This window comes from Stegodyphus dumicola, chromosome 5, assembly GCF_044657685.1.
Source record: "Stegodyphus dumicola isolate Sdum_Otavi_A_Nest chromosome 5, ASM4465768v1".
NCBI classification, from domain to species: domain Eukaryota; kingdom Metazoa; phylum Arthropoda; class Arachnida; order Araneae; family Eresidae; genus Stegodyphus; species Stegodyphus dumicola.
The window spans coordinates 100,410,397-100,433,539 of NC_140772.1; the positions used below are offsets into that span (position 1 = coordinate 100,410,397).

At 32.3% G+C, this 23,143-nt stretch overlaps 1 protein-coding gene across 2 annotated transcripts in view; it reads left to right on the forward strand.

Moving 5' to 3' along the window:
- Window positions 1-19,866, forward strand: part of LOC118189110 (uncharacterized) — a 497,793-nt gene extending 477,927 nt beyond the window's left edge. For both annotated transcript variants that reach the window (XM_085816899.1, XM_085816900.1), the window contains exon 4: window positions 1,438-19,866. In XM_085816899.1, coding sequence (XP_085673025.1) covers window positions 1,521-2,444 — 924 coding nt within the window. In that variant the 5' untranslated portion in view covers window positions 1,438-1,520 and the 3' untranslated portion in view covers window positions 2,445-19,866. The remainder of the gene's footprint in view (window positions 1-1,437) is intronic.
- The last annotated feature ends 3,277 nt before the right edge of the window (window positions 19,867-23,143 follow it).

The following is a 23,143-nucleotide window of genomic DNA, read 5'->3' on the forward strand; positions in this document are numbered from 1 at the left end:
TTCCCCCTACAACAGTTCAAAAGACTCTTTTAGTCGCTAGTGGCGGCACTCGTCCATGGACTCGCCTTTTCGTCCTGAACACTCCTGTACTCTTAGACATTTAAATAATACCAGCGCCCTCGGGCAGAAACTTCAAATATAGGTAATAACATATTGTAAATGCTAAATGCCTATTGTACCCTGATGACGAATGGCCAACAATAAATATATTTATTTCGAAAAGTGTTGCCATTACTCGCTTTCAAATCCTAGAGTTTTTAATATAAAATTTGTAAGTTTTACAAAGTATATATATATAAAGAAGAAAGTCTATGTCTTTGTTCGCGATAAACTCACTCACTACTATAGCTATCGTCACCTGACTTCTACAATTCTTTCCTAGGTCCTGGAAAAGGCCAACGGCCACTTTTTTTCAAACAAAATAGCTAAAATCAGAAATATTAATTTAAAACTCTGAACGCACTAATTTTCGCCCTCATTTTTCCGAGTGGCAACAGTCTCGCACGCTGGAGATAAAGCTCTGCTATTTTTTAGAACTGTTGCCACTCACTTTCAAATCATAGAGTTTGTTAATAAAAAATTCTTAAGTTTTACAATGAAATAAAAAATAGCATTGCCAAACATTAATTCCACTATTCCACTATTCCCATCTTCGTACGACTTTAGTCAGCTGAGATACTAATTAAAAACTCTGAAAACACTAATTTTCGCACTCATTTTTCCGAGTGGCAACAGTCTCACGTGTTGGAGATAAAAATGCTTTATTTCGAAATGTGTTGCTACTGCTCTCTTTCAAATCGTAGAGTTTATTAATCAAAAATTTGTAAGTTTTACAAAATCTATGTAAATAATGAAGAATGCCTGTTTGTATGCTTGTTTGTTTCTTCGCATTATTGATTTCTGGTCAATTATGATCAATTTTTTGCCACATTTAATCGACCGAAGAAGCACGTGATTGCATGTAACGTCATTGTATGTCAAAAATTTTATTATATGTTGTTATAGTATATTAAATTTAAATCATGACGTCATACGTATTAAGCTGAAGTGCCAAAAGTGTTTGCTTCTTGGTTTGGGAATAAAAAAAGTATTTACAAATTCGCTGTTGGTTGTAAAGAATGAACTGATTTCATTCATATAAAAATGTTTTTATATATTTCCTCTTCAGGACTACATAGAACTTTTAAATTTTGCTTTGGCTGCAGCCCGCTCATCTGACGGGCTTGCCCGTTACTTACATTTAAAATACTGATGTCAAAATCTTATCATAGGCATTACAACTTTAAAATGTTATTCAAATAAACAGATTTTCTTTTTATGTTCAACATGAATTCCTAAATATATTTTAATTATCACTCTCAGTGGATAAGTAAATATGAAATTAATTTTTATTACGAAATATCTGATTATTTTCCTTTTATTTTCTTACTTCCACAGATTAGGTGTGAAATTATTCCTGACCAACTTACGAAGTTGACCTAAAAGGAGGAGAAACTTTTCTTTCCCATGAAGAAAGGAAAATGCAGAGCAACGAAGATGACCTCGAAACCGTGCGGTCTAACTTGACAGATGATCGTGGTCGCTCCAGATCCCCCGCCACAACCAAGTTCCCACCGTATTTTGTTCCCCGCCGCCCACGTGTTATCAAGATGCGTGACCTGAGTCCTGCCACCAGAAACATGCTTACCAAAGAGTACTACGACGCTTATGATCCTTGGACGGGTATACGCATCGCAGCTACGTTGGGTATTTTGATCAGCCTTTTCACACTCTTCCTTATCTACAAAAGCAGGTTTAACAAAAGCAAAAACGTCTTACTTCCTTCCAAAAAGACGTCTCTCTACCTCTACGATGACGATATAGCGGATGGTGATTTGGGAAGTCTTGGATCTAGTGATCATTCCAGTGTGCTTGGTTACCCTTTCACTTATAATAAAAACAGCGCTGTCGATAGGATGGGATTTCATATTCCTGAAGGATTTCAGCTGGAAGAAGTTCTCGTTAAGTCTTCCCTTGTGGAGTGCGTAGCTCTCAAAGTGCACCCTTCTGCAAAGAAAACCTCGAAAGGACCCAAATTTGGGACCCTGAGAATAACGGAGGATGCCTCTAGGAGCCTGCCATGCTCGCCTTACAAACAACAACAACAAGCTTCCCCAAATACGGACGTCAAAGTTCCCCACAGTCCAACTTATTCCACAGATCCCTTATCTCTAGTGGGAAGTATCACTTCTTTTGGATCTACAGATACCAGCGACAGCGGTAGAAAACAAGGTAACAAAGAAACTATAACTAAGAATGTTTTGAAATCTCCTAGGAGAGCATCGGCGTCCGCCGAAGTAGGAAAATCTTGCCCTAAATCTCTGGTGGTGACAGCTAAGAAACCTCAGGACTACAGAAGTCGTAGTACTGTTGTAGCCATTGCCAGACGGAAGAGAACATCTTGAAATCAGACAGGTGTTATTAACTAGTCTCATAAATTTTGTCTGAACTGGAATACCATATTCCAATCTGATGCACGTAGACTGCACGCTGATATGATTAATCTGGGTGAGCAGCTATTATTCGATGGATTTGTGTATTAGACAATCCAGTGTTAACCCCGACCTACTCCAACTGCAGTGCAGCAGCAAACAACTAAAAGAAAAAGACTCTCAATATCATTCATTTAACACATTGAAAATTTGCGTTTTTAGTAAAACATTAAATGATGATTTTATCAATTTTGTTTTCGGAAGAAATATTTAACTTAAAGATCTAAATACTAAACCTTCTCCTCCAAAGTGGACTGATAAAACTGTAGACTAGCTCTTTTCATTTGACTGAGTCATTTTCTAACTAAATGTTGTGAACTGCTGAAAGAGAAAAAAAAATCTGTTGTTTATAAACCGATATAAAACCCAAATCACTATGCAAAATCCCTTCACCAGCATTGCCTCGTGCTTAGTCCTAAGCTAACATCTGAAGAGAAAGCAGTAGATACCAACAAATTAAACTTTTTTTTTACATCAAGCGTAATATAAAACGAGTTAATAGTTTGGTCAAATTGTGTTTTTGTACATAGCGAGAATTTCATAAGGTTAGATTCAGATCATATTATCTGGTCTAATCTGTTCAGCTGAAAGCTTTTTCATTGCTGCGCGTAATTATTACACATGTTTTTGTAAAGAATAAATTTTATTTGGAGTGATTCGGAGACTGGCTAAAGTAATTACCGTAATTTTACTGCAATCTGTATAGTTATGTTTTGGCACAAATGCATCTAATGACAAGCGCGAATGCGAAAAGTAAAAGAATTCTGCATTCATGAGGACACTTCATTAAAAATCAAAATATGAAAAGACACGAAGTGATAAAACATATTTCTACTTGCCTGTGCATTTATCCAAAACAAATGAAGAGCAGTTGTGGTGTTTAAATTTTGCCTCATTTCTAAATTTTAGCTAACTTTAAAAAAAAACGCAACAAGTAAGTATTTGATCCTTTTGCAGAAAAACTAGACTGGAAAGCATCGCATTTGTAGTTCTAAGTTTTTTTATTACTTTTATATAAAACATTTCAAATCGTAATTGGAATATGCTTATGGAAGGCAATTAAAACGAAGGAAAATTAGTTCCTTTTTAAAAAATTAAAGAAATCTATGCTGATGAGTGGGTCAAAAGTTTGACAATGGTACTTTTGATACTATAATAAGAGTCAAAACACGGAAAATAAATTATTACAAAGATAGTTTATATTATATTGCATTAAAAATTCGTTAGAATTTAGGAACATTTGTTGTAGGTTACTAATTGTTGTTACAAAATTTAAGAAAACATTATTTCGACTGCAAATCTGCTTAAACTGGCAATAATGAGTATTCTTCTACTTCCAAAAAAAGTGTAGGTGACATTTTAATCTTAACACAGCGTTTCTGTTCTATTTCAGTGCTAAATGTATGGTACTCTGGATTATCATGTAAAAAACAATAATTTTATTCTTCAATCAAATGAACCACTTAGTAATTAAGTAATGTTGCAAATTATTAAGCCCGGTTTTGACGTAGTGAAACTATTTTATGCTCATGAACAATATCGTCATTGACAAATAAACAGATGATCCTAGCCAAATATTCAGTTTTTTATCTAAGTACATCATTAACATGTTAAATTCACAATAATCATTCAAAAAATGACCTTTCCCTAATTTTGAAACTATACTCTTTAATATATATTAAAATATGAATATTTAGTTTTGAATGTTCATCACTGTATGCAAGGAGAAATTTAAGGGTACTTACATGAGTAGATGTCAACAGGAGCCGCAGACCTACGTATCATAATAGTGGTAAAGAGTTCACAGTTCCTAAGGTCCACTTTGACAGCTAAAGAGTACATCACACAGATAGTCGCGTAAAGGCCGTAGTCGGAAGCCGATGCTTTACATCTTCTAAAATTAGGAGTTAATGTTCTCGCGTCCATTTCCAATCTCACACACCAATAATGAATCTCGAATTGCCTTTCAGTGATCATCATTCACCGGAGTCTTACATTCAGGACTTCGCTATGCCAGACATGTCATGGACAGCAACACTGAACACGGATCTTTGCTCAATCGTCATAGCCATAAGCCGATATTCCAAATCGTTAGGAATTTGAATGCTCACTCTTCCTTTACCCATTAAGGAACAATCCTGAAGAGAGTTTCGGTTGATCATCACTTGTGGAGTGAAATTCGGTATTTCTTCGCAATACACTTTCGTGACCAGAACACAGTACAGATAGTTGGATTTTCTTCTCAGAAGATTTATGCATTTAGGGCCTTCTCTTTCATCATACTCTAAATTATCAATACTGTTGATCATCTTCCACTAGGCCGACATATCTTCCGTAAATTTTCTTTTATCTCGCACAAGCTCGAGAATCATGACCGCATTACTCTGATCTCTCTGTTCCATTACCATATTACTTTCTCGCAGTTACCGGAAAAAGAAAAAAATTCGGTTATTAACTGTTCCCGCACTTAATAACAGCTTTTTTTTTCTTTTTCTTCTTCGTATTGCTTAACTCTGAGGGAAATACCAATTAGAATTTCTTCTTCTTGCTTTACGCTCTCTTTTCACGCTCCTTTCCATTTTCTCCACTAATCCAAGTAAGTGTCTTTTACGACAATATCTTTCTTATTTAACCCCTGACTTAATTATTAATTAAAAGCCATCTCCTAGGCCAACTCGTCACTTGAACTGAATTGGTCAATCTGAGTTACCCACAACTTTTTTCCAACCAATTATAACCGCAAAGGCATTTAATTTAGGTTCAGCATATTTTTCCTACTTCGCCCCAAAAATTTATATCCTATAAGAGACCAACTATAATAATTTTCACTGCATGGAAAACCTGCACCCGATAAAATGTCTCTCAAGAAAATAATATATCTAATAGACAAGCTGTCTAACTTTTGTTTCTTTACAGTACAAGGGTCATTTAAACAATAAAATAGTGCCATGCTCCAAATCAAGCCTTTTCCTTAGTCAAAGCTACCGCTATCTCTGACCAAACATAACGGCTTTCTTCACTAAAATTATTCAGCTTTTTCTTTTAGGCTTTCTCACAATTCTCGCGTAAAGCACTCTGTTCCTATAAAGCACATCCTTCCTCAAGCATCCCTCTGATTCTCTCTAAGGAAACAGATAGCATTCTCTCTCTCTTTGCGATAGATACAGAGTACGAAAATAACCCTTTATACGATGTATTTACCGGCACCCTCTTCCTTTCACAACATCCAACAAAAGAGCTAGTATTTTCCCTCGCTACGTAATATTTCTCAACTTTTTTTTATCTTTTCGTAATCCTTGAAACAAAGTTCGTGACTGAAGGAATCGACATTAAAATTAATGTATACGATTACGCTAAAATTAGTATGTATATTAATAGCCTTTTTTTTTTTTTTTTTTTTTCAGTTTGATTCTGGTGAGGAAAATAAAAATATATAACTAACGAAGGAAATCTGAATGACGTGTTTATTCTTTCGCTTTAGCAGATTTCATGTGTTGGCACAGCATAAAGTATAGCCATTTGAGGAAATATTTGTTGCAAACTTTGTGTGCAAATAATCCTGTGAAATAAATGCACAGCTAATTAATAATAATTATTTGAATAATTAAGTCTCTCCTTTATTATAAAACTGCTCAAATATCCATGTTAAGGTTAATTAGCAAGAATAATACAGCAAATGTTTTCTTTCAACTATTTGCCATTTCTGTTTCGGATACCTAGTTTTAAATGTAAGATTTTATGTTTTATATCTATAATTTCTGAGATTCATTCTTCAACTACCAGGCCTGTCATAACTGCTTTGTTTAAAAGGTTTCAGATATTAAACTGAAATCATCATACCAAGATCAATTTCATTTTAATCTTATAATTTTCATGTTTTTTAAAATTTTCTTGAAGTTTTAAAATGTTGATATCGTTCAGGTGTTAGACAGGTGTTCAGGTCTGAAGTTTTCTTACTGCACTTTTCTTTCTATTATTACTAATTATACGTTGAAAGCTAGTTTGAACAAAATTGCTTAGGAAAATGAGTAAAATGCATTGTATTTTCATGAACTACCAAGAAACTGGTGTTGACAATAACTAAGTAAAAACATTTGAAACCAAAGTGACTTCTCAAAATACCTCATACGAAACTTTTCAACTTCCGCATTAAATAAATAAACAAATGAATGTAAACAAACAATTTTAAATAAATTATACATACGAGAATACGCTAAAACTAAATACAAATAGTGAATGAACCTTAAGCAGGCAAACTTAAACAAGCAGACAGAAGAAATAACTTTGTAACACAGTGAGAAAAAAGTGCACAAAACTTTCCTAAACTGGCAAAATTATAAACATATTTATACGTAAATAAAATTTCATACACAATGGGAAAATTTACTGAATGGGGTAACTTAATGAGGGATTGTTCCTGCGATCCAGGACGTCAAACCAAGGAGACCAGGCATAATGGTAGCGTACTAAAGGTTACACTAAACTTAGATTATAAGCAGCTTCTCTGTACATTTCTATAGATACCCCTCTCTACATTTTTAAATTTGCTCAAATTATAATATGCATTTTTTTTCTGCCTAACGATTTTTCTTTCAGATATTTCTGAAAAGCTTCATGCATATAGAGTTGATTTAGTTTGGTTGAGTAAAGCAAACCACTTTAGGGCAACATGCCTGCTGCAGGTATGCTATCATAGAGTACGTTTTGAAGGAAACTGATTCGTATTCACAGTGCACATGGTGAAATCTATGAAACCTCCTGTGCAGCCAGCGTGTTAGTGGATATTTAAATCCTGGCCAAACTAGCAGTTTTCAGCTGTTTTAATGTTTGTCCAGTGCGGACCTACTTTCTAAGAGAAAACTGTTTACATTTGTGTTACATATGAACGAAATTACACAAACATCATGTAGGCAGTTTGTTTGTCATGACTTGGATCCGGTTTTTAGTGTTTAAACGTATTATTCATACGTGTGTAGTTTACAATATTAAATTAAGCATAAAAATTAGTCAAAGTGCATTTAGATACAATTTTATTGATCCCTACTTCTCACAGAAATTAGGACTATGGAGAAATATTGAAGTAGTAAAAACAGTAAAAGCAGTACAACTCGTAGAAACTATCCTGACATGATGAAAACTCCAACTTAACTCACAGAAGTTTCTGCTATAAAAAGCTGTTTAAACTCTATCTATTTCAAATTAGATGATTTTTCATGTTAATTTATGCTGATAATTTAGTAACAAATTGGAATTTCACTGTAATACTGTGTATTTCAAAATGAAGAATTAGATATAAGTTGTTTGCAAAATTCATATTTCTTGCAATATAGTATATGTATACATATCTTAGATATCATTTTGTAAGGGAAACAAAAATACCTATGTTTTTGTTTAAAATATTTATGTTCGTTAACACGAGATCTTTATCTTATCTCAGCTTGACGTTTTATCAAAGCTGGATCAATCAAAGTGCGCAAGACGCCTGTTTAATGGACTTTTGAACTCTCAAGTCTTTAGACCTGATCCTTTTTTCTCTTTGTCATTAGAAATTTGTCAGAGATATGCATTTTATGAGGCATACCTAACGAACTGTGTTTCCTTTTATAGTTTCTAAATTTGTTTTCCTCTGGAGCAAAGTTTATTGAGAAAATGTGATAGAAACGCATAAAATAAAATTTTAAACTGATAGTTTAATGCTGAAACAAAGACTCATAGTACATAAAACATGCAAAATAAAATGAAAATAAAAATATAATAAATAAACAAATATGGAAACTTATATAGACTAAATTTCAGTGTTTGAATGAAACAAATTGTCTAAGTATTACTAAAATATTGTCTAAAACGCTTGGTATTTATTTCATCTATGCTTTCGAAAGCTCTTTTAAAACACAGAATATAAATTTTGTTCTTTTTATTCATTTAAGGCTTTAAATACTTTTTTCTCAATGAATCATTTTATTAGTTACAAACAGATAAAATTTTCTACTACTTTTGTTTGCGAAGCTTCATTTAGTTTCAGTGTACCTTGTCGCTATACACAGACATATTTCCTAACCACAATAGATATAAAAAACTATTAGAATGATCAGTTACTAGAAAAAACAAAAATGAATCAAATTAAACAGCATATACGATTAAGGCATTTCATTCTTCTGATGTAAAAATTTGTGCAATCTAAAAAATTCCCCAGGCAGCTAATTAAAGACAGACATTTTTCCCCTTCTCAATTCTGCCTGCGTGATCGAATGAAAACTAATTCATTTTTTTAAACTAACTTATTCTGCTAATGAGACAAAAATTAGAAAAATTGATCTTTGATATCTTAATACATTTAATTAGACTTCAGTACGTTGCAATCTTCTCTTAATAATTTCGGTACTGCGCATTTTTATATAAATATTTCTCAGTTTAAAATATCGGATTGCCTTGCATAATACGCAGAATATTTTATAAATCATATACAGATAATAATAATTTTGATGAGATGATGTGACGTAAACAGAAGTTAACGATGGGCATCTTGACGTTCTTTTAATTTAAAAATAAGCTGTAATCTTTTTTTAATCATAAGTACAATTCCTTGATTCTATATTTTAGGCATTCACTCAAATATTTATTGTGTGTCGTAACAACACATTATACCTACACAACTTGTGTGACATAACAACACGCTTTAAAAAAATATGGCTACATGTTCAGGAAACAAAAGCACTTATTATAAAAGGAATGATTTTAATTTTAATTTTGCAAGCAAATATAGAACCTTAATTATCTCATTAGAGGGTGTTATTACCGAATTATGTTATTAGACATTAATTATGTGATCCCGTATGGCACTGGACGGCACTAGGTGTCTCTTATAGGATTACCAAGAATTGCATGCATTTCTCACAAGTAAGAGGTCAGATGTCAGGAGCAATTATGCGGCAGTTAGCAATATTTTCATTAGCTTAATCACGTTTCTAGAGAAGCACGTAACTATAAGTATAGGATGTTTTAGCTGGATAGCATGACTACGATTATAGATCAACGAGTCTAGTTTTAAAAAGGAATAAAAATTGTAGAATTATAACCTTCTACAAGTCGTATTAGTTACGTTTAGTTAAAGAACACGAAATTTTAATTTTAAGTGTGAACCGCTGGGGAAGAAAGTTCAAAGGCAGGAAACTGGTTTTCATATGCGAACTAATCGAGCAAGAAAATCCATGGTGCGGTTAAAATTACTCGAAGTATCAATTTTTATCTGATACATTTAAAATGTTATATGGCCACTGAAATGCAAGTAGAATCTTTTGATTGTGTAAATGTGCCGTGGAATTATTTTGTCCGAATAACTTATTCCTATTGTAAAAGTAAAACTAAAGGTATTTTCTTTACCTCTGCAATTTATAGACTAGGCAAGAAGGAAAAAAATTCAAAAATCAAAGCTTACCGCGATTTTTAGATACAAATTTAACAATCTTGTTATAATTTAATTGCCTTAAAAGTAAAAGTACTAAACTCAAGTATCAAGTCAAAGGGATGGGATTTCTAACAAATTCTTTCACCAAGCTCAGTTTTTTAATCTGTTCTAGAGTTATATTTACTTACCATTTGTGGGTTTTGACTCACCATGTTAAGTTGCCACTTTATTGTAATTACTTACAGGCACTAGAATATAAACTTAATCCAGAAAGAATTACGGAAGTGTGTACCTATTCCTAACTAACATCGCTTAGATTCTCTTACTTCGACTTTCGTTGTGTATTTTTGAATGAAGAAATAATTTTCATCCCTTGAGTAGGGTTGAGTTGAAACGAGAAATGAAAGAAATAAAACTTAAACGAAGATCATTAACTAAATAAAAATCTTTATGATCTCAAGAGTATTCGATAGTCTTCATCTTTTCAAATGACCCAACAATTTAAGAAATATAAACTCTGGTGTTAATTAGCTGTAAAATATCACATTTCCAGATTTAGAAATTAATTGCTTTTTAAAAACCTTCATTGTTTATTAATGTATGTGGTTATTTATGCTTATTTCTTTTCCTTATAATCATATCTAATCCAAATAGCATAAAAAGGATTAAGTCTTGTTTTAAACAATTTTTCGCAGTACAGATAATTTTCCAGAAGCCACATTCCTCAAGTGTATCGAAAAGAAGCAGCTTTTAGCAAGTTAATTTTGTGCTTCTTTGAACTCGGTGTCAATCGTATTCTGTAGAAAAAGAAAATACAACTTTCTGAATTTTTCTAATTTATTTTGCGGTGCGGTCTATATTCCTTCTCATATTCTATCAGAAAAGAGAAGTGGAAGAAAAATAAGAACATGTTAAAATAGAGGTGTAGATTGTCGCTCCACTCATTTCGGTTAGAAGAAATCCGATTCTTTCTCCCTCAAGAACTAATTAAATCAGGTATTCTGCATCTTTGTAAACTTCTGAAGAGTCAGATTAAAATGTATTGACTTTCTTCCTCATCATGAAAAGAAATATCGCAGAGACGACACTAAAAAGATAAAGTTGTTGTCGCATGCGAATGTAATTTAATTAAAGAAAAACAGAACTGGATTGAAGTTTTCTCTAGCGAAAGAAAAAGATTTTGCTTCACCTGCTGCTAATACGACAAAAGGAATGAGTTTCAAAAAGGGACGTTTTTTGTTTTTCTAAAGCTTTTCTAGCATAGTGTTGATTTTTAATTTATCTTTGTATGTAACCTTTTAAGAAAGAACATTTATTTTGATACCTTTAAATTTTTTATGGTAATTCTATTATAAGTTTACGAACACTAACTTAGCTAATAACACATTTATTGCTAAGCTTTTATACTTCATTTAGATACTTAAAAATTACTTCAAAACTCAAAAGCATATTTAATTAGATAGTTTAAATAGAGTCATGAGGTTTCAGAAAGCTCTCGAAATTTCTTGTAAAATTGAGTAAATGTTTGTGAAAATCAAAGCAATAATTCTCTTATTCTTAAACGCGTTTTTTCGAATAGATAACAGGTCATGACAGCTTATATTTTTAATGCCAAAAAATAATTATATTTTAAGAATTTCCTTTACTAGTGTACGTACTTGTTTAAAATGCAGATAGATGAAACCGTCTGCAAAGTTTATGTGATATGGATATAGTTGGCTTGAATCCCTTCTTGTCCTTAAATCGCTAGATCCAGATTGAGTTTTGCCCAGAAAATTATGTTATAATTTCGTCACACAATCACTCTTCACAAAATTTTATTCAAATTTTTACATTAACAACTGTGATGACATTTTTAATATTTTATAATGTCCCTTAACATGGTATTTTACCTGATATTTAAAAAACTTAATTCAAAACAAAATGTATTCATTATAACATCTCATTTACCTGGAACGTCAGTTTGTTATTGGTAAATTTCCGAAATTTAACTTTTGTATTTTCATTATTTTTTATCTTTGCTATTAAATTACTTTATTTATAATTTAATATTTATCGTCAGTTTTCTCAAGCATGATGGTCATTTGTTTTCTACTAACTTAATTTCTTATTTTTGCCAATTTTTTTCACTATTTCCATTACATTTTTATCTTTGACAGTAGTCTTGATTCCATGCTCTTTCCTTTCAGGCCAAACTTGCTTAGACTTTTGTTATTTATTTCTGCGACTATGAAAAATTATTTTGCCTTTGCCAATAGTTTCTCTTTGCCATTCCACACCATTTATTTCCCAATAATTTTTACTACCATGATTTTTTACCTTTTTTAATAATTTCCGCTGCTATGATTTTTCACTTCCGTCTATAGTTCCCACTGCCTCGATTTTTGCCTTTACAAATACTTTGCATTGCCATATTTTTTTCTGTTTGGTAGTAATTCCTGATACCCTGTTTGTAGCAGAACTTACATCATAATAATTGTGTTTTGGGGATCTTCTGGCTATATTTCTTACACTAAATTCGTCATCTCTTTTTAAGATGCATCGCAAAGTTCGATATATTTTTATCCAATGTCCAGAGACTTGCTTACTCATTATTTTAGAAAAGGCATTTCAAAGCTGTTTCCTTTCCTCCCAAACCATGACATGCCAACGATCCCTGCGGATAAAGGTCAAATCCTTTAATTTGCAAATATTTTGTTTGCAAATTTCTTACGACCTTCTCGAGTAATGTTTGAAGAAGATAAGGTTTTTAGCATAAGCCAATACCCAAAAATAAGCATAAACGATTTTATATGCAGATAAATAGCATCAGATTATTATATAAAAATGTTAAAATAACTTTTAACAAACAATAAAACCCTAAAGCATTTTTAGGTAATAAACTTAACGTTTTTATACTAATCCGTAGTCACAAAATACAAAATTTATATTCCTGCTATCTTATTATGAATCGTTTAGGTTCCGTATAACATATTTTTGTGTCGGTTCTATTAAAGTATAAATTCCAAATTTAATTTACGAAATAAAGTTAAAATCCATACATATGAAACAAAATAAAATCTTCACTACATTCGTGGCAATAATTTCTAAATAATATTAATTTACAGACTGAAAACTTTCGAGCAGTACACCATCCTATTCAGCAAGAGCACACCACCAAGGGATCATTTAAAGATCGCCGCCGCTCTCCCTACTATAACCCAATGTCTTGGTCAAAAATATGGCAGTAGTGTGTTTCATTCTCTAATACAAAACATAAAATGTAAAATTTTTTAATATTTTATTTACACTTTACGTCTTCGTGATGTAAAAGATATATATGCCAGATTTCAAGAAGATTGAACAATATTTATGGGTTGCACACTTTGATGAGTTTTGTAAAAGTAGGTAAAAAATACGATTTTTCAATGTTAGTTACTTTTATTAGGAAAACTAGAAATCAGAAATTTAAAATAATATTAAAACAATATTAGACACTAAGATTACTAAGTAGTATGATAGGCAAAATATGTGTAATATTAATCAACTTGGGACGATGCAAACATTTCTTTTGTTCACTTGGCGAAAACTTTTCTGTGATGTTTTTCTACTCTCAACAAGAATTATTTTCGTTTTACACCCCTGAGCAAGTTGTTTAAATTTTTTTATTAGAGCAATTCTTCTTTCTGCGATATCATTGACCACTATAAGTACGTTTACATGACTTCTTAGAGAATCACTGCAGTATTGTGTCACGTCGTGGATTCCGAACAATTCAAAGACCGTCTTTGTTTTATTTGTTACGAAATGGCTCGGGTATTTTCCTTCAAAAACTACGTTTTTACCCTCTAATCGAGTCATTTCTTTTTTCTTTTCAGGTTTGGTTTCTAAATTTTTAGTCCTATTTACCTTATCAGCCTCAGTAAGAGGTTCCTCCAAAAACGCCAATCCTATATTTGTTTCTAATAGATACCAAAGATGAGTCTTAGCAATTGTGACAGCATGCGTTTTGACATTTTCATATGGGCGAGTGCTCAGAAGCTGTAGCTCATCTAAGTCATTCTTAGGAGTCTGTGTATGATTATGGCAAAGCCTCGAGGGCTATCTGCCTAAGGAGAGGGATGCCTTCGTGGAGGACTTTCTAAGGGAAACTGACTCGTATACACGTTACACATGGGGAAAACCACGAAAACGCCCATGCATCCAGCCCGTTCACGGGATTCGAACCTCGGACAGAACTACCAGGGTTCAGCGACTTTACCGCTCGGCCGCTGGTGGGCCCATTCTTAGAAGACCATTGACTTACAATTGCTTGAGGCTGACAAATTGTGCAACCTGTTTCATTGCTTTCAATTCTTGTTGAGTATATTCAATTATTTAGTGAAGAGTTTTAAGTTCATATATTACCTTGTTTGATACATATCACCTGGGATCCGGAAACTAAAGTCGTTTCAAGACCAACCTCCTACATACAGAAGTGAGAGTTGTAATAATTCTTAGTAGTTGTCTCTTGGATGACTTCCGTCGTTTAGAACGTTCTGGATATAGTTAATCATTTCACTCGTTGCTCTTCTAGAAAACCTTAAACGGGACTTTATATTTATCCAGCATTTTCGTATATGACTTGTAACCAACAAAAGCCCCCAGACATTGGAACTGCCGAAAACTCTAGATGACAGGGCCACATGATGGCATGCCACAACATTTCTCAAACACTCGTTTCACTATCAATTCATGGTTGTGATGACGGCAAGCCAACTACAACAATTTTCTTCAGAATTCTCTTTCAGTTCTGGTACATGCCACTTGTCCAGTCCTGTATTAGATGCTGTAATATCAAAACACTTACCAATGATATTGTCACGTAGCCAAATCGGTCCGCTTTTTAAACTTCTTCAACTATCTGCTCACCAGTGCCTTTAAGGGCAACAAGTACGCCAAGCAAATGCTCAAAATATTTGCCAATAATTAGAAAGGCAACTCTATTCTCCAAAGTTTTGATCCTCTTATGGGCAACTGAGGGCAACAGTTTACTATCCCAATGCAAAACCAAATTAGGAGGATTTTCAAAATATTATTCTTTGATTTCTTCGTCATTTTCTTCTTTTGATCCCCCGAGCTCAGTGAACGGTAGCTAGACATACAGCAATTTTGAAACACCGTGTTCAATGCTCTTTGTAGTTGTTATAAATGAAGTTGTTATAAATGAAATATTTTTCGAACAGAGCTGTTCTCGATCTCAAGTAGGCCTGAGTGTCTGATCTAGAGGTTTCAATTTAGAACTTGAACGTAATTCTTTTCGTTGCTGGAGGCGAAAACTCGACCTCTTTGCCAATAGAATCTGCTGCTAATGGAAGTGAGTCTTCCGATATAATTGTCTTATTGATTTCAGCGATAGCTTGGAAACGTTCATTTTTATATGAATCATTTTTGTCTTCTTTTGCACACTTAGTTCATATTTTCAAGGCAAAATCCTTGTCTACTCCACTCAATGGCGAACTCATATGATCTTCTCTTTGTGACTCTGTGGAGACATTAGGTTATTTTGAAGCAGGAAGACGTGAAAAATGTGCAATGCCCTCGCCGGGACTCGAGCCTCGGACCTCTCGAATAGGCGCCGAGTGTTCTGACCATTACACCACGAAAATATGCTAAGAAGGTGGAAAAAATACCTTATAACCTAAGAAATTCTTTATCTTCTAGCGATACACTAATCATCTCCATCACATTATGTCGGGAAATGTTAAATAACTCGACGAGATCACCTTCCCAAATCTGCCGTTTCGCATTTGGTTTATCCCTGTTTCTTGATTTCTTTTAACCCAAATTTTGGTATTTTTTGTTCAGCTCATGGATACCAGGACGGATATTCTCCTCCTTCTTATTTTTATTTTTTACTTTCCTCCACACGTCCTGTAGTTTAGTACTCGTAGACTTAGCAGCATCCTAAAGTGTTTCTTTCATTTCCTTGTGATAGTAAATAAAAACTAAAAGTACTTGTTTCTTTGAAGGCAGCCGAGCGCTTAATAGCTAAGCCCTAGACATCTTTTGTAGCAGCGAAATTCCTCTTTTTATTCCGGTTTTAAAGTGCAATTACCTGCAAAAGATTAGAATTCCATTAGTACAAAGCACTTCAACATTAGAAATTTCTCTAGCTTGAGCTAAAAGGGATCAATGTGGGCAACCCCTAAATATTATCCAGTCCTCTAGAAATTTGTCATATATATCTCTTACATCACTGAGACTCAGGGAGTAAACAAAGTCATATGAAAATCAGATCTTTCGGAAAATGAAACTCCCTAATATGGCTATACATTTGATAGCATTGCGTGGTGATAATATTATAGCTAGAGAAAATTATATTTCCGCATCTGTGCTACTGTAAATGCTTTCAGGATAGTTTTTTTTTTCTAGAGGTTGAATGTGGTAAATAAGTAGTATTCCCCCAATCAGCAATAATAGAAAGCATTAAACTCATATCTCTCCTGTCTTTACGATTCTGCCTTTGCAATTATTTTGGTCATAATTGTCAAAGATCATTTTAAGCAGCAATCGTTTGCAATAAGCTGTTTTGTTCTAACTTTGCCACATGACGGCTGGGAATGAAACAGGAGAAAGTAACTATTGCTAAGCAGAGTATAACACGAACTAAATTACGGTGTGCACTTGTATTCAGTAATACATGTATTCCACACTGAATCTTCGTAAAATTATTTCGAATGTAAAAAAAAAAAAAAAAAAAAAAAAAAAACACTTGCATACTTTCAGATGATAAGACTATGACCTCAATAATATCTAGCCTATTATTTTTGTGTTAAATTATAGTTAGATTTAATAACTACAATCACTTAAACTTAGCCTGGCATTTAAACCTGTGACTGATGATTTGCATTGCTATTTTCTTCACAGAGAGGAAATAACATCAAAAGTCAAAGGACTGGAAAAAGTCAATATCATCTGTTCTCATATTTAATACATTCAGGTCTAGTAATCCTCCACGGAACTGTTGTTTCAAAAATTGAGTCTAAATTTATAATCTGTATTTCATGTTAAATAGACAGTTAGAAATGTGGATAACACCTGAAAAGTAAAACTTGTATACGATGAATAAGAAAGAAATTCTTTGATCTGAAATCTATCCAAGTTCTAAACAAAAAACTGCAATATTGCCATTCTATTTCTTTTAAAAGACATTCTACTTTGAAGAATTAGCTGGTCACTTCATTAACATTTTCACGCTTTAAAGAATAATCAGGTTATAGCAAAAGCACTCTTTCGGGTCTTAAAAATAGCAGTATTCCTAATCACTGCTAAGAATTTAATTAATACTACTTCTTTATTTCTAGATTTTACTTATTTATGATTCTTTTTTCCGTTTTTGGTAATGTTTCTAATTAATTAATTTCTCATAAGCTGTAATTAAAAATGAATCATAGCTTAAGGTTTAAATGTGATAGCAAACTTGCCTTTTTAATTCAGCATTTATTTCAAAAATTCGCTTACCTATGAGTAATATTAAATTAAAAACTCATTGAAAATAACAAGGAATTTTAACGTAATTATAATAGGGTAGTTTATTGTACATCAGATTTATTTTTTATAATGTCAAAATAAATTTTTATTATTTTCTTTTGAAATGGCAAGTTTCCATCTTTATTCTGTTTTCAAATTAACCCTAAAAATTTAATTATCTTCCTTTGTTTATGATATTTCATTCATCACAAAAGCGCTAATTTTACATAATTAAAATATCTTAGTTTTTTTCTGGGTTTTTATTGTTCATTGTTTTTTAACACAAGAAGCCATGTTTTCACGAATTTAGCTAGAATCAAACGAATCACGAATTTGGCTAGTGAATTTGCATCTGTAAATTTGGATTCAAATTTTATTTGAATTCAGATTCACATCTAATATTGAAATATGTAATTCATATTTTATTAAAATGCAAGCAAATGCACAGCAATATAGATAATTAGTGAGTGTTTTGTCTAACGTGTATTAAAACGGTTTCAAAACCAAACAGTAAATATAAAATACGGATTGAAAAGAACTGTTTAAGTTACTTTTAATAAACTGTGATGCATATTTGATTCCACCATGATCAAATCACACTTTATTAGAAAGACATCGACATACTTTGTTAGAGAGACATCAAAACTCTACATTTGAATAACTGAACACTGATTGATTTCTGACTGACATTTTATTTCATTTTATAGAATGATGTTTGATCGACCGATATTAGATTTCATATTTTAAGAAATTTTTTATATATTTTAATAATTAGTTAATAACTGCATTTAAATGACCAGCTTTTTTTCGGGCATTATTTTTTTATTTCAATGAACTAATTTATGTACATGAAGTAAAATTTTAAATTTGAATTTTATTTCAATTATGTTACAGAAGAGAGTAAAGAACGTAACATAGTACATTTGATATAGATTTATATTTATATTGATTTTCCGGATGGTGTAGTATCAGTTGATTTATGAATAATTTATGTTGTGACAGTTTTACATCCATCAAACACTTGTAGTGACATTAGGCATTTTGGGAAGCAGGCAAGATGAAAAATGAGCAAACGCCTTCGCCGGGAATCCTCTGGTATACCGACCCAGGTCCTCTGGAATACCGACCCAGTGTGCTGACCCCCCTACACCACGAAGGCCCGCTAGGAAGGCGGGAGAAATATCTTATACACTGCAGGTATTTTGAAACAAACTGATTGATTTTATATCGATATTTATTTTAATTACACCATGTTCATGTTTCATCAGGCAGGCTCCATGTAATCAAAAATTAGGTATCTATTTTTTTTTTTTTTTTTTTTCCTGCTGTGTACATATTTTAATAGACATATATATAAGATAAGGAAAAAATCAAGTAGACTTTCATTTAGGGTTTGAATAATAATTTTCGTATCCGAAATACGTCAAAACAAAATTCAAAGCAGTTATAAAAATCTTTTCAAATCTAAAATCACTAAAAATCATTCGTTTGTATTTATAATACTCAAAAGCTGAAGATCAAAATCAATTTTAAGCATTTATTTTTCTGAATGTGTTTTAATTGGATATTTAGAAAAACTATGTGAAAATTATGCAATTTTATTAAGTGAAATTCTGTGAACATTTTAAAAAATTTAATAACCTGGTATTCGATCAAACCTGTGGTTAAAACTGAATAATATACATCTGTCGTTCTCACAAGTGTAAATTAAAGTGCCATTGCCTAATATATATTATTTAAATTTCCTTTAAATGAATCTGAAAGAAGTATGCCAATAAATTTATATAACTGATCTATAGTAACGGAAATCTTATAAACAATCGATGCGGTTTTACGATTGCGGGACACACATAGTTTTCTAAATAATTATATCACTTCAAGATTTCACTTTGATTCTAAAAATCAACATTTTCCAATTCACACTGCATGCATTATTTGATTGAAAGGAAATTTCATTCTTATTTGCTGAAGCGCACTTTTATGTGTTCAGTCACGCGTTTTGCAACATTAGAAATGGGTAACTCATTTTGAATTTTATCGAATGAATAATAATGATTTTATAGTTACAGTTTATACTCGCTAAGTAGTAATGATTTATTGGGAAAGAATTGCAGAAATAAGGAATGTTCTGAAATTGTTTTAAGGCATGCCGGCACTTCGATCACTCCTTATAATCGAAAGCTCCTTTCCCACTCTGTAAGAGCTTAAAAAGCAAAAACAAAATGATGTTTAGAATGTGAACAATTATTATTTTTGTTGCAGCGCGAAAGCCGCGCCAAACTGTTCTTGTCGTATAACCTAAACAATGTGTTACATAATATATATATATACATCTATATATATACATATATAATAAATAAATGAAATATCTATATTTTGGAGAATGTTGTACACACACGATGCTTGAATATCGAGCAATAAAAGTATTCTGCACCAGTATTTGCTTCTTGTCTCATTCTTTGTCTCGACGTTTTTTGTCTCCCATTTTCTTTACCGTTTATAATGTTGTTATGGATGGAAAATTCCGTTATGGATTAGCGTGATGGATGGAAAATTCCGTGTAGAAGGCTGGCTTTCTTATTCATTACACATACAAATTTCTGCCAGCTTTTAATGTATCCGATTTAAATGTGGACGTATATTGGAAGAAAAAGAATCAAGGTACAAAGTGAAAGAATCATTTTTAAGATATAATTAAGAAAATACAATTTATTCATGACATTCTGAGGAACTTTGAAATATCAGGGCTAAACCCAAATTCTTTATGACTTCAAATAAAGAAGCGATTCTAATACATTCAACAACAATTTTTATTTTTGTTTCCTCGAAGTAAGTTCGTAAATATCTAAGACATTGGAAGCAAGTAATTTTTTTTTTCAAGAGATTAGTTGTTTGAATTGAAAATCAAAAGTTAATTGGCCTTTCCACATCCCTGCTAGCATAAGACCATTACATTTATATATGTAGGATGTAGTTTATTTACGAACTATATGAAAGGTCCTATTGATGACAAAAGTAGTGATATTTAGCAACATAATGACGAAAACACTCGAGCTTAATTAACACGAAGATAACACATAAAAAGAAATTAGAAGAAAAAAAGGTCTATCAATGCCATCATAAAAACAGAATAACATCATATTAAGCGGAATCGCATCTTAAAAAGAATTCAGAGTTCTTTTGGTTTTCCAACCTTCATCATCATTCCTGTCTAGCGTCTCGTCTGCCGAAAATGGTCACGTGACCTTGATGGTCAGCGTGTTGCCATTATCACTTATAAAAAGAAGCATATTCTCACATGTATAATTTTCGCTTTCTCTCTTGTGGTTATATATTGTCAGATCTCGTTTTTAGGTCACCTCGAGAATAAAATGTGACAATTATTCTTCAGGTTTCACTAACAAGTGACAGGTGAGAAAGGATTCGGACACCTGGGGCGGTTTACTAAGACTATTCAGATATCGTTTCCGGAATCCACAAATGTACGACGTAAGAACACTTTGGAACCACAGAGTTGCGGCGTCAGGACCTTAATATAAGCTTTTGTTAATTCTGTACGCTGTAATTTTAGCATTTTAAACTAATATTTAAACATTTTACACAATACAATAATTGTATATCTGATGCATACACTGCAACTAACAGTTAGTTTTGAATTCTCTTCCTCTTTTTCTTGGCTATTCATAATACTCAATCAGACCAGAAAATTTATGCAAATTGAATGACTAGCGGCATAGTTCAAAGTGGTACGTTAATGTTAACCGTCAACCTTTTGGAACTTTTATCGCATATCTGCTACTTTGCCTGCAAAAGCTTTTTACGGTAATTTCGGAAGAGCTATCCAGAATTGTTGGCTGTACTCGCTTAAATGTTAGGAAATTTTATATCTGTTCTGATCTCCAAATGTTTGTAGGTTTTACATTTAGGTAAATATCGGCAAATTGCTTATTTGTAAGTACTGCAGGAGAAGAGCTCGATTTATTTTATGCTATAATTTTATGTTTTGTGAAACTCACCAGATAATAAAGTTGTATTAAAATTCTATATCTGAGTTGTATGTAGTGTTAGTATTTTAAAAGTATCAGGGCCAATAACTATCAATTGTCTACGTAACTTCTTTAGATAACCGTTAAGTAGTAAAGTTAAATATTTTCCAGCACAGTAGTTATATAAGATCTTTCCATTTATTAAGTCAGACATTTTGTGTGGACCTGAGTAATTCCTATTTTATTTCCGTGTAATGTATGCTGGCTGATAAGTCACATTTGAGATGTTGACTCCGCCTATCAGGTCACATTCAAAGTCTCGATATGACCCAATGTGAACCAGTTGTTCAGTCTCCAGAATGACAAGTTCGCCTTTAGGTGTTCTTTAAGTTTCCCTTATATTATATTTTAACCCAAATTTTCCCCACATTGCAATTGCATTCCTGTCCTTTCTTAAAAATCTATCGTATCAGAGAGCATCTAGTAAACGAATGAAGATTTTATTATCCGGATCTAGAAAACAAACATGTGAGCTACTTATATCTTCAGAAAGGTAGGTACTTGGTATTTCCAACTCAATAGCTGCTTCTGTCGTAACCCCGTCGTTTGTTCCCGAGCACAGAAGGAATTTTTTTTTTTAGATTTTATCAAATTTCTCGGCCTATTTTTCAAGAAGAGTAGTATGTTGTACTTGAGAAAAGAGACTTAGATGGAATTTTCGGAAGCTACTGCGGAAAACTTTCACAAATCGCGCCAACCGGAAACAATGTTTTGAGAATTTGAGTATTGTTAAAAAGTATACGCTGTCTATTGATAAAATAGCATCTGAAAAACAGAAAACAGAAATGTTTTTAGAGTCACAAATTTCAAACCACAATTCCAAACCTAAATAGTTATTCTAGAAATCAAATATCAGTCATAACGTATTTTTCTTTGTAGTAGTATGATAGTAATTATGCCTTTTGTAGAAATTTATTATCCTGAGCTACTGCTTCTTCATATAATATTTTAAAAGTTATTTTAATGCTCAATGAATATTATTATTCATAATTTTTAATTTGGATATTTTGCTCATTTTTGGCGAAACATGTCTCTTCCTGCAACTGTATGTAATAGGACACTCTTCATAATATATTATTTTTAATTATCTCATGGTTGACCTCTTAACAAGATTTGACTGTAAGTTCTGAAAGAGAAAATATTATATATATCTAACAAAATGCTAGCCTACTTTTTTCTATTATAAATCAGCCAAAAGATTCAACATGACTCGCAATTACAATTAATTTGAACAAAAAGTGTAGTTGAAATTTATACATCCAAAGAAATCAATTGCAGTTCGAACTATCTTCTAAATCTATACAAGGAAACCAAAAACATTAATAAATCTTGACGGTTAGGCAATCACTTCCTGAAAAACTGAGCGACTTCCTGAAAAACTAAAATTTTGGGAAGGAGCGCTACATCACCAATGTAGTTAGTTTGTCATATTTCCCTTTTTAACTGACTTTGTTTCAGATGTTAAAATTGTGCATATTTCCAGAGTAATAAGAACGCTTTCCAGCTTTTCGGAGAATTTCGTTAGCTTCTGCACGCTTTAACAGGAAATACTTTCTCAACATATTCTCACTAAAGCAACGATCTCTAGTTTGAAACTGTTATCTTAATGGTTTACTTTCTTATGTTAATTATAGTTTATTAATTACTTGTTTATGTTTGCCGTGATTAAC